The sequence below is a fragment of the Eublepharis macularius genome, chromosome 10, assembly GCF_028583425.1.
Source record: "Eublepharis macularius isolate TG4126 chromosome 10, MPM_Emac_v1.0, whole genome shotgun sequence".
Lineage (NCBI taxonomy): Eukaryota > Metazoa > Chordata > Lepidosauria > Squamata > Eublepharidae > Eublepharis > Eublepharis macularius.
The window spans coordinates 20408150-20427290 of record NC_072799.1 but is presented as its reverse complement, the minus strand read 5'-3'; the positions used below and the strand labels follow the sequence as shown (position 1 = coordinate 20427290).

Below are 19141 nucleotides of genomic sequence, written 5' to 3'. Positions count from 1 at the left end.
GTCCCCCCTATGAAGCAGCCATTTTCTCCAGGGGAACTAGGATTGCCAGGTCTCCATACCCTCCTGGACGGGGGAGGGGGGTTGCACTTACTGGGAAGTGACATCATCCCACCGACAGCAGGTGTGGACCTGTGCTTTGTGTTGGGCCAATTCAGCCTGTTGGGGACCAAAATTGGTCCCTGCAAAGTGCGAGAGCATGCCTACTGTGGAGCACGATGATGTCACTTGAGGAAGTGATGTCATCATGCCTGTCGGGAGCACGCCCACTGCACACTTGCCCAAGACGTTACTAGTCTCCCAGGCCTCTTCCTATGCCTCCACCCCCCACCGACCAAGTAAGCAGTGGTGGGGGTGGAGGCTGGGAGTGGGGGATCTCCTGCTACCCCTGGGGGAATGGGATCCCTAAGGGGGACTGATCTCTGTAGTCTGGTAATCTGGTGTAATTCTGGGAGATCACCATGCTCCACCTGGAGGTTGGTAAACCTAGTGTGCTTCAGAGTCATAAACTGGGCCATTTGGGAGGCAAGCAAGGTTGTCATGCTGGCACTGCAACTCACACTGATGCTACAATGCTAGAAGTCATTTCCATAGACTTATAGTAGAAGGCAGTTTAGTCCAACTACCCACCAAATACAAGAAAGCCAAAGTTACTGCATTTCCATCAGACGCCTGTCTAGCTTGAGACCTTGAGAGTCCCCCACCCCAAGTTAATTGGTTCCATTCTTGAGTACTTTTACCATTTCCCCTGTCTGGATGAGGCCAGCAGTGGCATGACTTCAAAAACGTGTAGAGGATGTATTGCACAGAAGCAGGACGAGAAGACTACTCACCTGGTAAAGATCTTCCAGCGTCTACAAACAGAGCTTTATTGGTTCAACTTATGTACCTAATCCAGTGTGTGGAAGGCAATGTTAAAGGGATTGGCTCGAACCAATGACACAGCAAGATGGATTTGCCAGGAATAGGGTTGCCAGGCCCCCGGGCACCCAAGTCAGGAGACAGGGTTGGCACGGACAGGTGAAACTTACCGTGCATGTGGGCAAAATGCTCCGGAATCTTCATTGTCGTGATGGGAATAACGTCCGATTCCCGTTCCATGCACATTTCCCCCCACTGACCAGATAACAGGTGGTGGCAGAGCAGGCTAGGAGTGGGGGATCCCCCGACTCAACCGGGGGACCTGGGAACCCTAGCCAAGAATTTATGATGTCCACCGAAATGTTCTGCATGCTCAGATTTGGAAACATGAGCAGACAAAAGTGGTTCCTTCCTTCCAGTAATTCCATCTGTTTGCATGTAAATGTGTTTTTAAAGTGAGGCACTGACTACATACCAGCACAGCACTCCAACAGAAGTAATCTGCTTAAAAAACACAAAAAGACCCACCTGTTTTTCTTTTACTTTATTAATGAAACTTCTCATTGTTACAAAACCATCCTCAGGTAGGCCCGTATCACACAATATTTCAAAATGAAAGGGTGAATAATAATGGTTTACAATATGATGGTTGACAAGCAGAGCGTAGAGGACAGGCACACTGGCTTGGCACTGTGTGCTAGAGAAATACATAGCATCAAGTCAAACACTTAGGGTTGCCAACTTCCAGGTGGGACCTGCAAATCTCCCAGAATTACATCTGATTTCCAGATTACAGAGATTAATTCCCCTGGAGAACATGGCAGCTTTGGAGGCTGGATTGTATTGCATTATACCCTGCTGAGCTCCCTTCCCCAAACCCCAGCATCCTCTGGCTCCACCTCCAAATCTGCAGGAATTTCCTGACTCGCAGTTGGCAACCCTACAAATACTGGACTAGCAATTTACGCCATGCCAAGGTGGTATTTCAGACCTCCATCATTTTACCAGGTAGGCTATCTGCAGTTTTGTTTTAAGTGGCATATAAGAATTTATGCACCCTTCATCTTACAAAAAAAGAGTTAAAGTAGTGGCAAAATTGGTCTCGGAATGGAGAGAGGGAGGTTAGTTGCTGATGTCACAGGCACCAAGAGTCACCCACCATATCAGCTTTTCCTCAGTTCAAAACCAACCATGCTGAAAACTTATGGAAACGGCTGTATTTGGACTCACTCAGAACAGAAAGAGGTATGATTGTTTTAACAACAGCAATGGCCCTCAGGGCACATCTGCCCCTCTAAAAATGTTACACCTCTCTTAACCCACAGAATATCAAATCCAGGGCTTTTTTTCAGTGGGAATGCAGTGGAATGGAATTCTGGCTCCTCTTAAAAATGGTCACATGGACGGTGGCCCCGCCCCCTGATCTCCAGACAGAGGGGAGTTTGTGCACCACTTAGTTCCACCACCTCTTTTCCAGGAAAAAAAACCCTGATCAAATCTATAAAAACTCATCAGGAACATGATTATACTTAACCAACAAGCATCAGGGGAATGATAAATAGAGAGACTTTTGTGCACGTATGTACGAGTATTTATCGTATAAGCAAACTGGGTGTGGTTTTTTATGATCTGTGCACCCTGGATAGCTACTGATTTTTTCCCCTGCATATTGCTTCAGAGGGGCACCAGGTCAGAGGTCTGTCCTAGAGAGATTTTAATATTTTTTTGGTAATGGAAAATAAACAAAAAGCTAATCAGGAGTCTAAGTTGGGAAGAAAACAATTAGCCTCCCTGAAGATGGAGACCTGGCTGGAAGGATTTAATCCTAATGGCAGCAAGGGCAAAAGAAGCCGTATTTAAAGAGAAAGATGCTGTCTCTGGTGGGTCATTTGAATTTCATCTGCAGAGTAATTTCCATGCCATTTAGCCCTATCTGTAGCAGGAATAAAGAGGACTAAACAGGTTATTAAGCTGACAAAGTCATACAAGGAGTGGGGAGGGATTCGGCCATGTGGGCAAGACATTTGATAAAATTCAGTGATATGCAAGGATAGGCTGGTGACAAACTAGGGAATTCACGTATGATATGGAACATCAGTGGGAGAAGGGGCTAGGATATATACATTCAGGGTTCATGGTGTGTTGAAGATTAGTCTCATAAACAGAAGGCACAGTTTTTAAGAATATGGAATGGGCAAAAAGCAGAGGTGGGAAGATTTCTTTCTTTTTCCTTTTATTTTTTGCTCGACATTTTAATCGTCACAAATTTCTTATCCAATAACAGTAAAATTCAGTCCTGCAGGACTGACAGCGGGACAGAAGTGTTAATCCCTTAATTGATGCTATTAATTGTCTAATTTACTAACTGCAGATTAAATACATGGATTTTTAATCAGATTTTCATCAAAGCTCTCCCCTGTGAAGGGTATAGCGTGCTGACGACATGCAACCCATTTATTTCTCTTGAATTATACAAAGCATTAAGGATGATTCTGCCCCCCACCCCTCAAAATCTTGTTAAAAATAAAAGTCAAGAGAAATGATCATTTCCCAGTATCCTAAAAGTATCACCCTTACTTTATCCAGGTGATTAATTTATTAATTTGTTAAATTGAAATCAGTCAATTTTTTTACAATAGTGAATGAGTTTTTTACCCCTTGAAACTCCAGTGTTTAAATGGAGACGTTGTGTCCTTGTTATTTGTAACCAATTGCAAAATGTGATATGAACAAAATGAGACCAGAAGGTTTAAATACTGGGGGGGAAATGAAAGCTACCCCAGCAGAGCAATCCTAGACAATGACTCCAGTCCAAACCTACTGATTTCAATCTAAACCAATTGATATCTATAGACTTAGCCTGCACATACCTAGGAAACCCATTGACCTCTATGGGCTTGAATTTATTTATACATTTTAATTCTACCCTTCCTCCAAAGAACTGAGGGTGGTAGACATATCCTAGACAATGACTCCAGTCCAAACCTACTGATTTCAGTCTAAACCGATTGACATCTATAGGCTTAGCCTGCACATACCTAGGAAACCCATTGACCTCTATGGACTTGAACTTATTTATACATTTTAATTCTACCCTTCCTCCAAAGAACTGAGGGTGGTAGACATAATCCTCTCTTCCTCCATTCTGTCCTCACAACAACCCTGTGAGGTAGACAAAGTAAGCTGAGAGGGAGAGGCTGACTCAAGATCACCCAGAAAGCTTCATGGCATAGTCAGGATTTACACTTGGGTCTCCCAAGTCCTCATTTGACACTCTAATTGCTGCGCCACACTGGATAGCTCTGTATAGGATTGGGACCCAGAGGAGGCCTATGTATTCTACATGTACTCAATATCATTCCTTACCCAGTGGGCCCTCTATTTTTCTGTAACTGTCTCTAAAAATTGGGAACAAAGGCGTCCTGATCTGATTAGTGTGTGAGCAGCCTATATTCACGCAATTGCTGACACACAATTGGTTCACAATGGTGATAAAATTTATAAACTGTAGCACTTCTTTAGTACTGGTGCAAAATTCTAGCTAAGATTGTGGATATGCTGAAAACATCCACCTAATGAGACGAGACTTCCAATGATCCAGTGGAAGATAAGTTGGTATAGCTGGGAAATTAGGAAGTTTGACTGTACTTAATGAGACAAGGGTTGACACTTACTGTCCACAAGGGCTCCTTGGGTTTTAATAACTGCAGGAGGAAATAAAGCTCCCCCCCCCTTATAGAATTACAGTAATGGGAAAGATTGTGCATTTCTGTTTTCTGACAGTTGAAGTCCCAAATTTCATATTGAGAGAAATGGTGCAACTTTAAATGAGATTCACATTGCGGTGGTAGAAGGAGAACTTAGAAGCAAAAGGAAAGAGTTTTCGTTGTGGAGGAGAGCTTCTATGTGCAACTGATTTATGTACGGTACAGCAAGTATCCAGTAAATGTAGTTACAGGTGGGTATTTGGCGGGGATAGATCCTGTTGCCAGTCTGAGCCAGACCTCTTGACCATAATTCAGTTCCAGTAAGGCATACCCACTCACTACCCTATCCATGTATTTCTCTTCATTTGTGTTTTCGGACTGGAAAGTCAGTTTGTCTGTTCCGTCAACCACTAGGTAGCCAGAGAGGCGTGGGCTGCGTGACTCAATAGTATATTCAAAAACATAAACACCGAGATACGGCACACGGAACTTTCCAGTTGCTGGGACATAGGAAGAGCCGTAATTTACATCCAGATTGTTAAACCGAATAGGACCAGGAGTATTCATCCCGTAGGTGTGTGAAGCAAAAAAGGCCACCATTGGCGCATACCTGTAAGATCCTTTTGAGAAATCTGTGGAGGAAAGAGCAGTTTAAGGAGAAGTCAATCATCTAATTTATTTGTGCGAAACTGGCTGTTATTATAGACACAGTTCTGCCACTGAAAATGGCAGCCCTGTATCGAGTTCTGTAAAGTCTATCAACTTTACCACATGACAATGACACCGTCATGCTGTGAGCTCCCTATCTGCCAGCAGCCAATGATGTGGAGCTGGGACAGGAGAACTCATAGCATATTGAAGTAATATCAGCATGATGGCTCTAACTTATTTTGGAAAGGAGAGGGACAGCCAGACACAGGGTTGCTATTTTCAGCAGCAGCCATATGCCATTGTAATATCTAGATCCATCTTTTGTTGTCTATTCCTCATTAGTTGTTGCAGATTTAAATAGGATCAACTCTGTACAGCAGACATGGGGACAGTTGCAAAGTCCCCTCCCTTCCCCTCCCCTCCTGGCCCAGGCCCCCTGACAAGTTCTCTGGAAGCCAAAGAAGAAAAGCGGAATGAATTCTTAACTACTACACAGAAAGCAATTTTCTCCACAATTAGCATCAAATGCACCACCACCAACAAAAAGCTTTTCTTCAGAAACAGCAAGGAAATTTCAGTCTTGACTGTGCTGCATTATTAGTAAGAAAAGCTCTCATGCGTCTCCCCCCATGTCACTATCACAAATTTCTGCAATTTCTGTGTGTGTGTGATGTGTGTCGGGGGGGTATAGCCTAGAATTGTGCTCACAAGCTTAACAAATATCAGAGAGGTTTGGAAAGCCTCATAATGAATGGGGAAATAAAAACATTCTTTGTTTCTTTCCCTGCACCCTTAGTGTATAAACCAATACCTCCACCACAGTAAAAATGATTGAGAAATATTGAAATAGTGGCTGAAAGAGGCATAAAACACACATTTCATATATTCTGGATGCAAATCTTAGTTTATTCATTTTTATGGCAAGTATCGCCATGACTGTTACAGCTGAAATGAAATTCTCAGCAGAGAAAAGTCTATGTGAATATCAGGGCTAAAATCCAGATCGAAATTTCTCATTGGTTTTTGTTGGTGCTGCTGCAAACTGCATTTTAAGGGGCTTTTCACACAATGCATTTTTAGGTGTACACCAGAGGGCAATCTATATGTTATGCATGATTCCCCCTCTCTTCGTAATACTAAGTACCAGTTCCTCAGTTCAGAATCCACATGAAACCATGTTTTAATTAAACAAATTATCATTTGTGTGACTGTCTGAACCACTCTACCAATGCTTAGTCAAGTGTCTGTCAACCCTGGTCTGAAACTACTGTCTGAACTCCCGGATGGCCACGGGCTTGGCTAGCTGGCCGGGGCTCCTGGCTGGACAGCCAAGCCCCACTGTTTAAATGATCAGCTGTTTGTCAGGGATCTCCCCGACAAGCAGCTGATCCATGGGTTTAAATGCTTTGCAGTGGCAGGGAAAGGGGCATTGCTCTTTAAAACGAACCAAACAAACCAGTAGACCAGTTTGTGGAAGTTTGTGGAAATGAGCTTCCACGAACCACTGGCTCACAAACCATGAACCTGGCTGGTTCGTGGGTTTTTTTGGTTCGTATTCTGGTTTGTGTCCATCTCTAATTGTGTATGTCAACCTCTAGGCTCATAAGAAACCACTGGGTTGGGTGGGCCAGCATGCTTGGTCACTTCTATCTATCTAATACCATAATTACTAGCCCACCTATCTAGTGCATTTTTATCAAGGTAATTATTTGCCATGCCCTATTTTTTGCTTGCAACAACCTTCTGGTTGTTGAGAAAACATGACTAGCACAAAGCTGAGAACCTCTAGGCTGAGAAAGCATGACTAGCTCAAAGTCACCCATGGCAAAATGGGTATCTGAACTCAGTTTTCCTAGAGCCTAGTCTACCACTCATTCCAGTACACTACATTACCTTTCATTGCTATTCTACGATATAACAGATGGTACCCTGGAGGAAATTCATGACATGTAAACAAAAAAGCAGAAGGACAGGGTGATCACAGCCAATAGTGGTTTCCAATATTCGCCCAGTGTGATCCAATCCCACACTGATTTCATCTGCTGAGGAATTCTTCCAGGGAAACCAGGTCCAGTGCAGAGATCTTGGATACATTATTTAGGGGCATAGACAGTTCATCTGGGACACTAGATATGGCAGTCTTGTTGACTTGCATGGGCTGTGACTGTGTCCAGGAACATTCTCAACCCAAGACGCGTTCATTACAAAGGAGACGGACATTGGTGAAAAACTTGCTTTCAAGAAAACGTCTCCGCCATTACTAACCTCCTTATTAGGAAACTGTATTTTGAGGAAGCCCGGGGTGTCCAGGAGCGCAGTTTGAAAACCATTGCTCCAGCATATCACAGAGAAAGAGAATAATTTCTCTAGATGAAAAATTAATCACGGCAAACGTTGCACAAATGCTATAATCATGATGAGCACAAACCTCTCTGGAGCTGAGTTTTTATCGTTTTTGAAAAATGGAAGGAGCAGCTTTAGTTGCACATGTAATTTCCCAATAATGCAATTTTCACAGCTTTTGTATCAAAAATGGCCAGCTTACTCTGGCCTATTTATGATAGTACACCTCGGCTAACAACCATCTTGCTCCATCCGCCATAGGCCTACTTGTTATCTTTTTTTAACGGGGAGGCCAGTGAAAGAGATCAAATTTTGCACTTTGAGATGCCAGGCACATCAAAACACAGGGCTTTGAAGTCAGTGCTTTAAAAATGACTCTGCTGTTCAGACTAAAGTGGTCCTTTGTTCGGGGAAACCAGTGGCTCTTAATCCCTGGACAACAGGTAGTGAGGTAGGGAAAGAGATTCTGCATATACTTGCCTATGGCAGCAGCATTTTCCTCCATCATCTTTGTGTTGCAGTCGGCTCCTCCGAAGGGATAGCGGCAAGCACAGACGAAGCCCTTCCTTTCATTGACACAGGTGCCTCCATTTTGGCAAGGGGAACTACTGCAGCTCAAATAATCACCTGCGTTGAAATGGAAAGAATGACTTGAGTCGCTGTTGAATTCAGATACACAAGGAAGCTGTAGTAAAGCTTGGCTTCCTAATTCCAATCCTCCCTACATTAAAGGAGACTCCCTTCTTGAATGGGGGAGGGAGAGAAGGCACCAGTCGTTTGTTGGCATACAAATAATGCTGTTTTCCACAATTCTGTACTTTGTTTCCCAAATATGATTTGCCATTGTGATTCTGTTGGTATCCCTTCTTGCCTAGTTCTTCCTAAGGCACCGGGAAACACTCAGCCGGTGCCTGCATGCTTCAACATAGTTTATTAATAGCAGTTTATTAATCATAGTAGTTTATTAGTAGTTTATTAATCATAGTAGTTTATTAATCATTTATATACCACTTGAATAGTCCAGTTCCCCTTTTACAGGTGGGAATTTGTACAGTGGGCTCATTTACACGTTATGCAGAAACGTTGACTTTCAAAGGTCTGTCCTGTTCAGGGCTGGTGCATCTACGGAGGCAGGTCCGGCAATCGGCTTGGGCGCAGAGGCGCCGGAGGGGGCACCGGGAGCGGGTGCATGCGCCACAGAGCAACTGAGTGGGAGGGCTGGGACGACGCACGCACACCAAGCATTCCCCCCCTATCTCCTGCCTGTCACCTCACAAACTGGAAAGGAGCGGAGGAAAAGTGATACGTTTCTTTTGGAGGACTGGGGGTGGGGGATGGGACAGAATAATGACAGAAGAAAGCAAAGGGGAAGGGAAAGGAGAAAGCGGGAAGGACCTAGAGAAACAGCTGCGCCTCAGGGTGCGCGCTTTGAATGAGCTTCTGAAGACGCAAATCCTTCTTCCAGGCACAAGCCTGCTGGACGCGAGGGCACCCAAAGACCGTTCCGGGGTGGGCTGCTGCTGCTCTGTCCCAGGGTGCCCTCACGTGGGGGGTGGAGAGGGGGGTGTGTGCCTGTGTGTGTGCACGTGCAGGGCGGCAACAGCCCTGAAGCTGCCCCCGGCCTCAGGTGCCAGAAACTCTGGCCCTGGCTCTGGTACTGCTGCAACAGAACAAAGTGCTAAGCATCTCTGATGCGTCCTATCCTGCGAGGGAGCGTGCACGTTTTGTTTTCTTGTAAATGGTTAGAAGCAAGAGTCAGTGGCAATTGGGAATTTCCCCCCTCCTCCCAAACCCCTTGAACTGTCCTTTGCAAAACACTGTTTTCCATCATCTCAGGATTAGACAAATTGAATTACCGGAGACGATTCAACGAGCTCAGCCCTTAAGACTCCTAAGCAGTTACAATAAGCCTGTGCGTGTTCTTCCAACCAGACTGCAAGTGGGACAGCCTCTGGGTCTTGGAAGAATAGCACAGTAACGCTCAAGAGGTAGGTAGGTGTGGGTGATGAAAAGGGTGTTTCAGAATAAGTGCTGATTGCCAGCAGATGTGTGGAATTGCCTCTTTTCACAAGCACTTCACCGGCGCTCTGAGCTATCTTTAATTTCCAGCCCAGTCATTTTAGATGCCATTGCGTTCTGTTTCAGCACTCCGGCAGTGATGAATTTGAGTTCACCAACCTGAATGCAAACCTCTGTGCTCTTTCTACAAAGCGCACCCCCCCCCCTCCTCTGAGTTTAGACTGATGAGGTTTATGGACTGAAACACGACTAGAAGTTTCTGTATGACTCAAGTAATTATTTTCTCTCCAACACATTGTGTTCCATCGATCACAATAAGGCCAGGATACAGCAACTCAAGAGTGAAGTTCAAATGCCGAGGACAGAAGAAGAAATGCTGGCTTGCTCTGCTTTACAATTAGCGTTTGCCAACTGATAAAAAACGAACACGCAAACCTTCAGATGCTACCACATATTCTGGCTGATTTCTCCCACAGACACACTTCTGTCTGGTTTGTATCATTCAGACTGCAAAGGGACGCATCTGACTGAATGCTCCTTCATACAACAAAAAGAATAAAAAGATTTAGCAAGTCAGGGAGAAGGCTAGACTTGAATTCTTCTTCTTGACAGGCTCATTTTCTGTGTGGAGGGATTTTTTCCCCTTAACATAGAGGAACGCTCCATCATGCAAACTGGTAATAAACAGGCACAGGTTCACAGCCACAGTAAGAATGTAAACCAGCAGTGATATCTACATTTCACTCTTCTGTTTGAGTGGAAGGCCAAAGAGTTTTATACAACTGGCAACATTTCCGGTGTGGTTATGTTCAACAGGCCTCAAGCAAACTTCAAAATGAATGGGAAGTTTCCTCCTTCCCAAAGCCAGGCAGTACCTTTATTAGAACCAAACAAACGATACAAAACACTGTGCAAGCTTTCAAGTTCAACAGAACTCTTAAGCTAGCTGGATGTTTAAAAAAGGAGGTGCGGGGGGGGGGGAAGAAAACTGTATTTTGGGGAGCTGATCCTGAGGCAACAGTCCTGCATGCTGTATTGAATGACAGGCAGTCTCAAATTAATGGGGTGATGCTGTATGGAGCTGGCAATTGGTCAAATGTCTCTCTAACACTTATTACACGATTGCCTTAAATGGCCAAATGCATAGGAAATCATGGCAGGTATTATGTTAACTACATGACGAGGAAGTGTATGTGATTTTTGCACACATGCCTCCCCTCAGGTGCCCCCCTGCTTGCCAGATGAGCAGAGGCAGGGGTTGGGGGGGAGGGGATCCCCCACTACTTGCGGGGGGATGGCAGCTCCATAAATGGACACAGCATTAGCTGGCAGAGGAGGCTTCAGCTGTTTGTAATTGTGTATCTTGGTGTGGAGCGGGGGAAGAAGACATTCAGGCAGTGTCCTTGGGACAAGTGTCAGGGTGATATAAGCTTGCCCCTGTTTCCATTTGTGAAATATTGGAGGGTATGTGGTGTTATGAAGTTTTTTTCAATGTGGTAAGCCCGGCAGGAGCACTTACAGGCTCAACATTTGTGGAGTATAATCCATCAATCATCCGATCAATCATTTAATCACTGGGAAGAACTCCCCGTGTGTTTTCATGTACTTGCTGCCTTCCCTTGTGACTTCTTGTAGAAGAGAGGCAGGAATTTACAACAGCTTTCTGCTGCATTTGGTCCCAGTCCCCTTCTTTGCACAGATCTTTGAACAAAAGAGGATTTACAGTGCAGTGCAGTTCCTTTTTTCACTCCTCTGTTCCTTATATATCTGACCCATGTTGATTCACCAGGCCTGGCACAGAGGCCCAGCTGTCACAGCTGCTGTGGCTGCTGGTGAGGAAGTAGGGTTGTCATTTGTGGCTTGGGAGATTCCTGGAGATTTGGGGGGGGGGGTGCCTGGGGAGGGTGGAGTTTGGGGAAGGAGCTCATTGGGGAAATGATGCCGCGATAGAATCCACCGCCTAAAGCTGCCATTTCCTGCATGGGAAATGTTGGTTGGAGATCGCATGTAACTCCAGGAGGACTTTAGAGTCGTCCTGTAAGTGTCTTTATTGTCTTTTAGTGTCTTCCTGTGCCTGCCTCTCTTCCATGGGGATACGGGCATCCATGATAGAGCTGCTAGCCTCCAGGTGGTACCTGGAGAGCTCCCAAAATTACAACAGAGATTAGTTCCCCTGGAGAAAATGTCTGCTTTGGAGGGTAGACTCTATGGCATTATACCCCATTGAGGCCCCTCCCCTTCCAAACTCACTCTTTCCAGGCTCCACACCCAAAATCTCCAGGAATTTCCCAACCTGGACCTGGCAACCCTAATCCACGATGGCAGCATATTGGGCTGACGCCATTTAGGCTCTTTTACTATTCTGGCCTATCAGTGCAATGATGTCATTGACTCATATTAGGGCCTGAGACCTCAGTTCACGCTTAGCGAGTCCCTTCACTGGGAAGAGGATGAAAATGGTGTGGGGCGGAAGGCAGGAGCCCTCCCTCCCTCCCTCCCTCCCTCCCTCCCACATGACGGTCCCAATCCTTGTGCTCCTGTTGTGCTTAGACATAGGAAGGCTAAGGGCTCACAGCAACAGTATGGTTGCAAGTCACTGATGTAAACTGACATGAAGGATAATGTGTAGCCATTTTCAGACTTTTGCTGGGAACAGACTGAATAGGAGTGTGTGTAAAAGCAGGATAGGGGTGGCAAGTAGAGGTGGGCACAAACTGACATATGAACCAAAATTCGTCACGAACCGGGCCAGTTCGTGGTTCATGAACCGGCAGTTCGTCAGAGCCCTTTTCTGACAAACCGCCACGAACTTTTACACTGGTTCGTTTGGTTCATTTTTTGGTTTGTTACTGCAGACAGCCAGGCGCTGATCAATCAGTTTCTTAGGCAACAGGGGGGGATGGGCTTTCTGTAGCCCTGGAAGTGACCTTCGGCTGCCCCAAAAGTGATGTTTTCACGAACCAAACAAACTGGTTCGCGAACTGAGGCAAGTTTGTAAAAGTTCATGGTTTGTGGTTCGTGAAACATGATGAACCATGAACAGCACAGTTCTTTTTTTCCAGTTCATGCCCATCTCTAGTGGCAAGCTCTGCCCCTGTCCTCTGCATATTCACTGGAATGACAGCTTATGCATATCTTTCCCTGATTCCCAGTCTTATGAAGAGAGCCCTTACACACTTATGGCTCTTTACTCCTATTCCCAGGAACCAACTGGGGGTGGGGCAAGCTTGACGCCGTGATTCCTCTTTTCCATCCATGCATTCATTCCATCCCAGGAGAATATGAAAAGGGCTAAAGAGAGCAGGACCAATCAATCAAAAAGTGGTACAATAGTCAGCCACAGAACAGCTTACAAATAAAAGGTCTGTCTTGCTTCTGTCTCAGCAATCTAATTGGGAGCCAGTGATGAAAGATATTTTGGGCTATTATGACCTAACTAGGTATTTTTGTCCATCACCTAAAGGGGCCAGTGAACTTCAGGAGCAGAGTACCACTCTAACCAGAGGTCAGGTTTGGAAGGCCCCGTGATTCTCCACCACTAAGGATCTACTGCTCTTGTAATGTTCAGTTCTCTAATAGGCAGACAGTGTCAGTGTGCAGTGCTTTTCTTCCACGCTAAATTACAAACAACAACAAAAACCCCTCTTTCATCTGTCTCCTGTCCTATTGCACTAAATATGCAAAGTTTGAAGCATGAAGAGTCAAACTGAATTAGGATAACGATCAATCTCTTGCAATTAAAACAAGAGCAAAGCATATTCAAAGAGGCACTTTGGCAATGAATGGCAAAGCAACAATAGACAACCTGGGTGTTTGGGACAGTGTGTGTTAGAATGTATGTTTAAAGCTGATGCGATATTCTGTGGTCCCTGTTTCCCTCCATTGGGGTTGCCAGGGCTCCTAAAAAATCAGATTCTGATTAAAGGGGTAGAGACTACCAGCTCAGGGGTGGTGCCTGTCAGAGTACAGAATGAAGACTGGAGGCAACTGGTTCCTTTAAAAAGAGATGTCACTTCTTCATAACTGTTTTCCAGAGCAAAAAGTATTATTCTCCACTGTGCTTTCTAGTATGTTTATTTTGCCCATGTTAGGGTTCCTCTCTCATTGTTCCTGCTTCACAGAAAACTGGGAGAACATGCTGGGGATTGGTGGCGCTTTACACTTCAGAATGAGAAGCAAAGACTGGGATCAGGCCCTGAAAGTATCCTGAAGTTACCTCCTCTCTCCCTAGACCCTGAAAGGAAGAAGTCAAATCTTGAATCCCCAACCCTCCCAGCTATAAGAAGCCCCAGGGCAGTTTTGCAGAGTCAGTTTCCTCACATGAGCAGAATTCTGAAACATGTGGCAGTAAAATCATGTACGCCTGCGGAATCTTCCATGCCCATTAAAGTATGAGATCTTTTGCAGTTGTATACACAAACATCGGCCGTGCTCAATACAGCGCTAATATTATTACCTCCTGTCTAGAGGAGAGTAATGTAATTGTAAGAAAAGAGTTACCAGGAGAGTGGTCTGGATGTAGGGTTGCCAACCTCCAGGTGGGGCTTGGACATCTCCTGGAATTACAACTGATCTTAAGACTGCAGTAATCAGTTCCCCTGGAGAAAATGGCTGCTTTGGAGGGTGGATTTTTATGGCAACTCTGGACTGTAAAATTCCTGGAGATTTAGGGATATGAAGCCTGGGGAGCGTGGGGTTTCAGGAGGGGATGGACCTCAGTGGGATAGAAAGCCATAGAGTCCCCCCGCCCCCCTCTAAAGAAGCTGTTTTCTACAGTATGGTGATCAGTTGTAATTCTGGGATATCTCCAGGCCCCGTGTGGAGGTTAGTGATGTACCTCTCCCATCCCAAGGATGGCAGCAGAGGCAACTGATGGCTAAGCTGCACAAAGTGTTGTTAAACAAGCTGGGTCTGGGTTTCCTGAACCCAACTTGCTTTTCTAGCAGCCACCCAGCCCCTGCAGGGAATGTCATTTTAATAATCTGCAGAGGCCTGATTTTTCTTGGGACTACAGTAGAGGAGGGAGGGTCTCGTGGCCTGGGACCTCTGAAAATCAACTTGCAAGACCAGCCCCAGGCAAGACGTGTCTGTTTTTGTTTTTTGGTTTCAAGGGAGTAGCCATGTTGGTTTCATAACCTGGTAATCTAGTTAGTCTTTAAGGTGATACTGGACCCGAATCTTGTTTTTTAGTTGCGATTCAGATCTCCCGCCCTTTTTTAAAAATGCAAGACACTTTGGAACTTGGGAGAAAAAAGCCCCTCCACCCAAAAATAGGCACGATGTGAGTTCTTTAAACAACTACACACAATTGAGGCTCAGTTATGAAGATTTCAAACTGATAATCAGGCAGTACCATTTTGCATTATGACTTACTCGTAACAAAGCCCATTGTGGAAAAAAATACAATGGGCTTTACAAAGGGGAAGGTGGGCATTGCCTCCTCCTCAGTGACTGATCATGGCTAGATGAAAGCGGGGGGCGGGCATTACCACCTGCTCCACTCCTGATCCGGGCCAGGTGAAGGGGTGTGAGCATCGCCACCTACTCTCCTCCTGATCCCATCCGGGTGAAGGGGGGCAGGCATTGCCACCTGCTCCACTCTTGATCCCAGCTGGGTGAAGTGGGGGGCAGGCATTGCAACCTGCTCCACTCCTGATGCCAGCCAGGTGAAGGCAGGAGGTGGGCATCACCCCCTGCTCTGTGCCTGATTCAAGCTGGGTGGGGTGTGGGCATTGCCCCCTGCTCCATGCCTGATCCCAGCTGGGTGAAGGGGGGGATGGCCCTGAGTCTCAGTGAGAAAGGTGGAATATAAATTATATAAATGATATAAATAAATAAACCTGCTCCGTGTCTGATCCCAGCTGGGTAAAGGCAGGGGGAGGGCATTGCCTCCTGCTCTGCTTCTGATCCCAGCTGGGTGAAGATGGGGCGTGGGCATTTCCACCTGCTCCACTACTGATCCCAGCTGGGTGAAGATGGGGGGTGGGCATTGCTGCCTGCTGCATTCCTAATCCCGGCCTGGGCTTCCCACTATGGTGTACTCTCAGAGGGACAGGCTGCCTCTTCTGGGCTTCCCTCCACAGCAGCGCCCTCTGGAGGCACACCAGGGTAGGAGTTGTCTGAAACCTGGTTAGCCTTTTATATAGTAGGATGTGCTTATTTAGAAATATTTAAATAAAGAAGAAAAAGAGGCACACATGTTGGCAATGTTGCTTCTAAAGCAATATCATTAACTCTCTCCCCTATATCATGTCTCCCTTCTGAGCTTCACCAAGCCTATTGCTAGCATATTACTAGCCAGCTCCAAATAGGGTTGCCAACTCCACGTTGGGAAATTCCTGGAGATTTGGGAGGTGTAGCCTGAGGAAGGCAAGGGTTGGGGACGAGAGGGACCTCCACGGCAGTGAGATGCCATACAGTCCACTCTCCAAAGGGGCTGTTTTCTCCAGGGGAATCCTGGACATTGCCATGCCTCACCTGGAGGTTGGCAACCTGAGCTTCAAAACCCTAAACAGATTTTTTTTTTCTTGCTGTCCAAATTAGACCTACACAAACTGTTCCTTTAAGCCCTCAGCTTACAGGTAGGTATGACTTCCTTCCAAATAGGCCTAGCGTGACAGGCTATTACTGTCCATTAAGAAAACACTTACTGTTCATTAGTGGCTAGCAAGTTATACAAGAACCTGCGGCGAAAGGGGGCTTTCTTTTTGCTTGGCACAAGAGAACGGCAGGCTCCCTAGCAGCACAGCAATCTACCCATTCTTCCCGACCTCCTGAAAATCTTCTTTGCCACGTATATGTTGATTGCAAAGCTGCCAATTGTGATTGAGCAGCTCTGGCTGAAACGCAGTCAGGCTTCATTCTGCAAGATGGAAATACAGCCTGCAAAAAGACCAAGGCACTTCATCCCTGTGTGCCGCGGCTGACTTCCGCTGTTTCGCTGCCGCACAGAAGATGCTTTCAGGGGTTTAAGGCAGAATGAGTAAGCAGACAGATATGAAATAAAGTGGAAATATTATTGAAGCCTGAATCCACTTTAAACTTCTTGCGTGCTTGATTATCAGATGAACTGCAAGCACTTGACTTTAGGTTTGCCTTGAGCGTGTGCACTGAGGTGGAAGGAACAGAAATAAAAGAAAAAGATGATGGGGGAACAAAAAAAGAGAAAAGAATGAAAATGGCCCTAGTATTCGCCAATTTACCTTATTGTGTGCAAAACAATGACATTTTGTCAAAATGCTTTCTTTCAAAAGGTCATTTGAATTGTGATGTTGTGTTGCTGGCACAGAGTAACAGCCTGTCCCAAAGTGGACTGCTCTGTTGTGGGTAACAGTTTTGTATAGGTTTTGAGCAAACCACGCTTAATTCCCTTCCTCTACCCACTCCAGATTAAGTACCTTAGCAGCAAATCTATCAGGGACCTGTTTAGCATAGTGGCAGGAGCTGAGATCCAGAGGTTCCCAGTTCCAATCTTTCCTCTGTCACAAACACAGTTGGTAATCTTAGGCAGGCCACTCTGCCTCAATCCCTCTCTCCATCTGCAATATGCAGATAATAAAACTGAACTACTTTACAGAGCTGTTCTAAGGACTTATAACAAGGTCGTAATACATGCGGAGCACACTGATTATATTGAAAATACAATAAAATGTGATGAGGAGGAGGTAGAGGAGGAGGATGCTATGGCCGTTTTCACATGTCTTACCGGCTGTGCAAAATTGTGCAAAACTTGTGGCACAAACCGGAGTCATGATGGGAAATTGTGCCAGAAAGATGCCGTCATTCTGGGAGTTTTGTGTGATTTTGTAAGATGTGTGAAAACAGCCTGGGTTAGACCATTCAGGTTGGTACAGAATATGGCTATCTGTCTATTGATTAAAGTCTAATGGTGTAAACATATTACACCCATCTTGAAACAGCTTTGCTAGTTACCTCACTTCTGGATCAAGTTCAAGGGGATGGTTTTGACAATACAGCCTGGGTCTGGCCTACTTGAGGAACTGTCTTTCCAAGTATGAGTTCTGTGCCCTCTCAGACCTTCTCAGAGTTCCCTTCCGTTGGCATAAACAAAGTTATCTGGTCTGTCACTGTGTGGTTTCATTTTTTCAGCAGTGGCAATAGCTCTTTGGAATGCTCTCTCCCTCAGAAATAAAGAAGGCCACCATAATGGCCTGGTTTCCCAAACACTGTCAGGCTGCGTTGTTCAGATGGGCTATGACAGTTACTAATGGAGATGATGGTTTTCATGCTGTGGAGTGCACAGGGGTGACTTATTGTTGCTGTTTCTCGTAATCAGATTGTTTATCATTTTTAATGTCCCTGATGCTTGCTTAGCTGGGTTTTGTAAGACGCTTTGGATGGGAAATGTAAACGAAGGAATAGTTATTAGAGTTTCTAGCCAAATACCCAGCCACTGGATATTTGGCTAGAGGAATTGTAAACATGGGCACATAATGGTTTTCAGGGGCACCATTTAGGCATAATGTGCATGTGGATGGGGCAGGAGCTGCTCACTATCCCTTCTCATGTTTTAGGCTTAGCCATTCTGAAGCAGAATGGTAGCAAAATACAGAGGTAATAAAATGGACTGCATTACTTCAGGCTGCAGGAGAGCAATGGCATTGTTCAAAGTCCCCCTGCATTAATAATCTCTGTATATTGAAAACTAGTACTGCATGCAAAGATCTAAGATAGAATCTTTTTTCTCTGGTGTACTCTATTAATTTGCAGAGTTTTTTTCTATGGGGAGCATTAAAATCTAGTTCTTTTCACTGGCAATGTCTAGTGTCCATTCTACCACCTCAGGGTTCTACCACTTAATTCTGCTGCATGTCTAGACTGTGCCTCAGATTCACAAAAGATTATATCACAGGAGGACCATGAGGCTTGGCCTGTAAAGCAATCTTAGGTGTGGCTTCACTGCCTGGGAGTCAGTAAAGGTTAGCTAGAAAGAACAAGAAAGAGGCTCTTCCTTGAAAGAAGTCCGCTGGAGTACCCCTGCATGTCAGCAGAGATAGGGCTGCCAGGTCCCCTGTTGGGGGCAAGGGATCCCCTGCTCCCAGCCTCTGCCCCCCCCTGCTGCTGTCACTCACTTGGCCAGCAAGGGAGAAAAGGCCTGGGAAACGGACCCAGGAGACAAAGAAAACTTCCCGGCCAGTGTGCAGCAGGTGCACTCCCACTGGCCGCGATAGGGTTGACATCCCTCTGCCTGGAGTGGGGGATCCCTGATCCCACCCTTTCCCTCCCACGCCCACTTAACTGGCCGGTGGGGGGCACTCCCTGGGGCACCCCCTCCCCAGGTTGTGCAGCATGCCCCCAGGTGCAGGGTGCGCTCCCACGCTGCAAGAGCAGGCAGCAGCAGCAGCATAGACAGAGCAGGTGGCGGTGGCAAGAACAGGCCACTTTCACCACCATGATTGCCATGGGCTGTTCTCTCACCGCAGCCGCCATGGCCTGCTCTCTCGCTGCCACTGCCACCGCTGCCCCTGTGCAGCCTGCGCTGACAGGGACAAGGGGTGCGGTGGCAGTGGTGGCGAGAGAGAGAGCTGCTCGCTCCCTCTGCC

General features: G+C 46.0%; 1 protein-coding gene across 2 annotated transcripts in view; it reads right to left on the bottom strand.

Annotated features, from left to right (window-relative positions):
• Window positions 1–1387: 1387 nt before the first annotated feature.
• The window catches only part of MMRN1 (multimerin 1), a 101806-nt gene continuing 84052 nt past the window's right edge, over window positions 1388–19141 (bottom strand). For both annotated transcript variants that reach the window (XM_054989843.1, XM_054989844.1), the window contains exons 7-8: window positions 8040–8186; window positions 1388–5197 (exon numbers count right to left, since the gene is read on the bottom strand). In XM_054989843.1, the coding sequence (XP_054845818.1) occupies window positions 4776–5197; window positions 8040–8186 (569 nt within the window). In that variant the 3' untranslated portion in view covers window positions 1388–4775. The remainder of the gene's footprint in view (window positions 5198–8039; window positions 8187–19141) is intronic.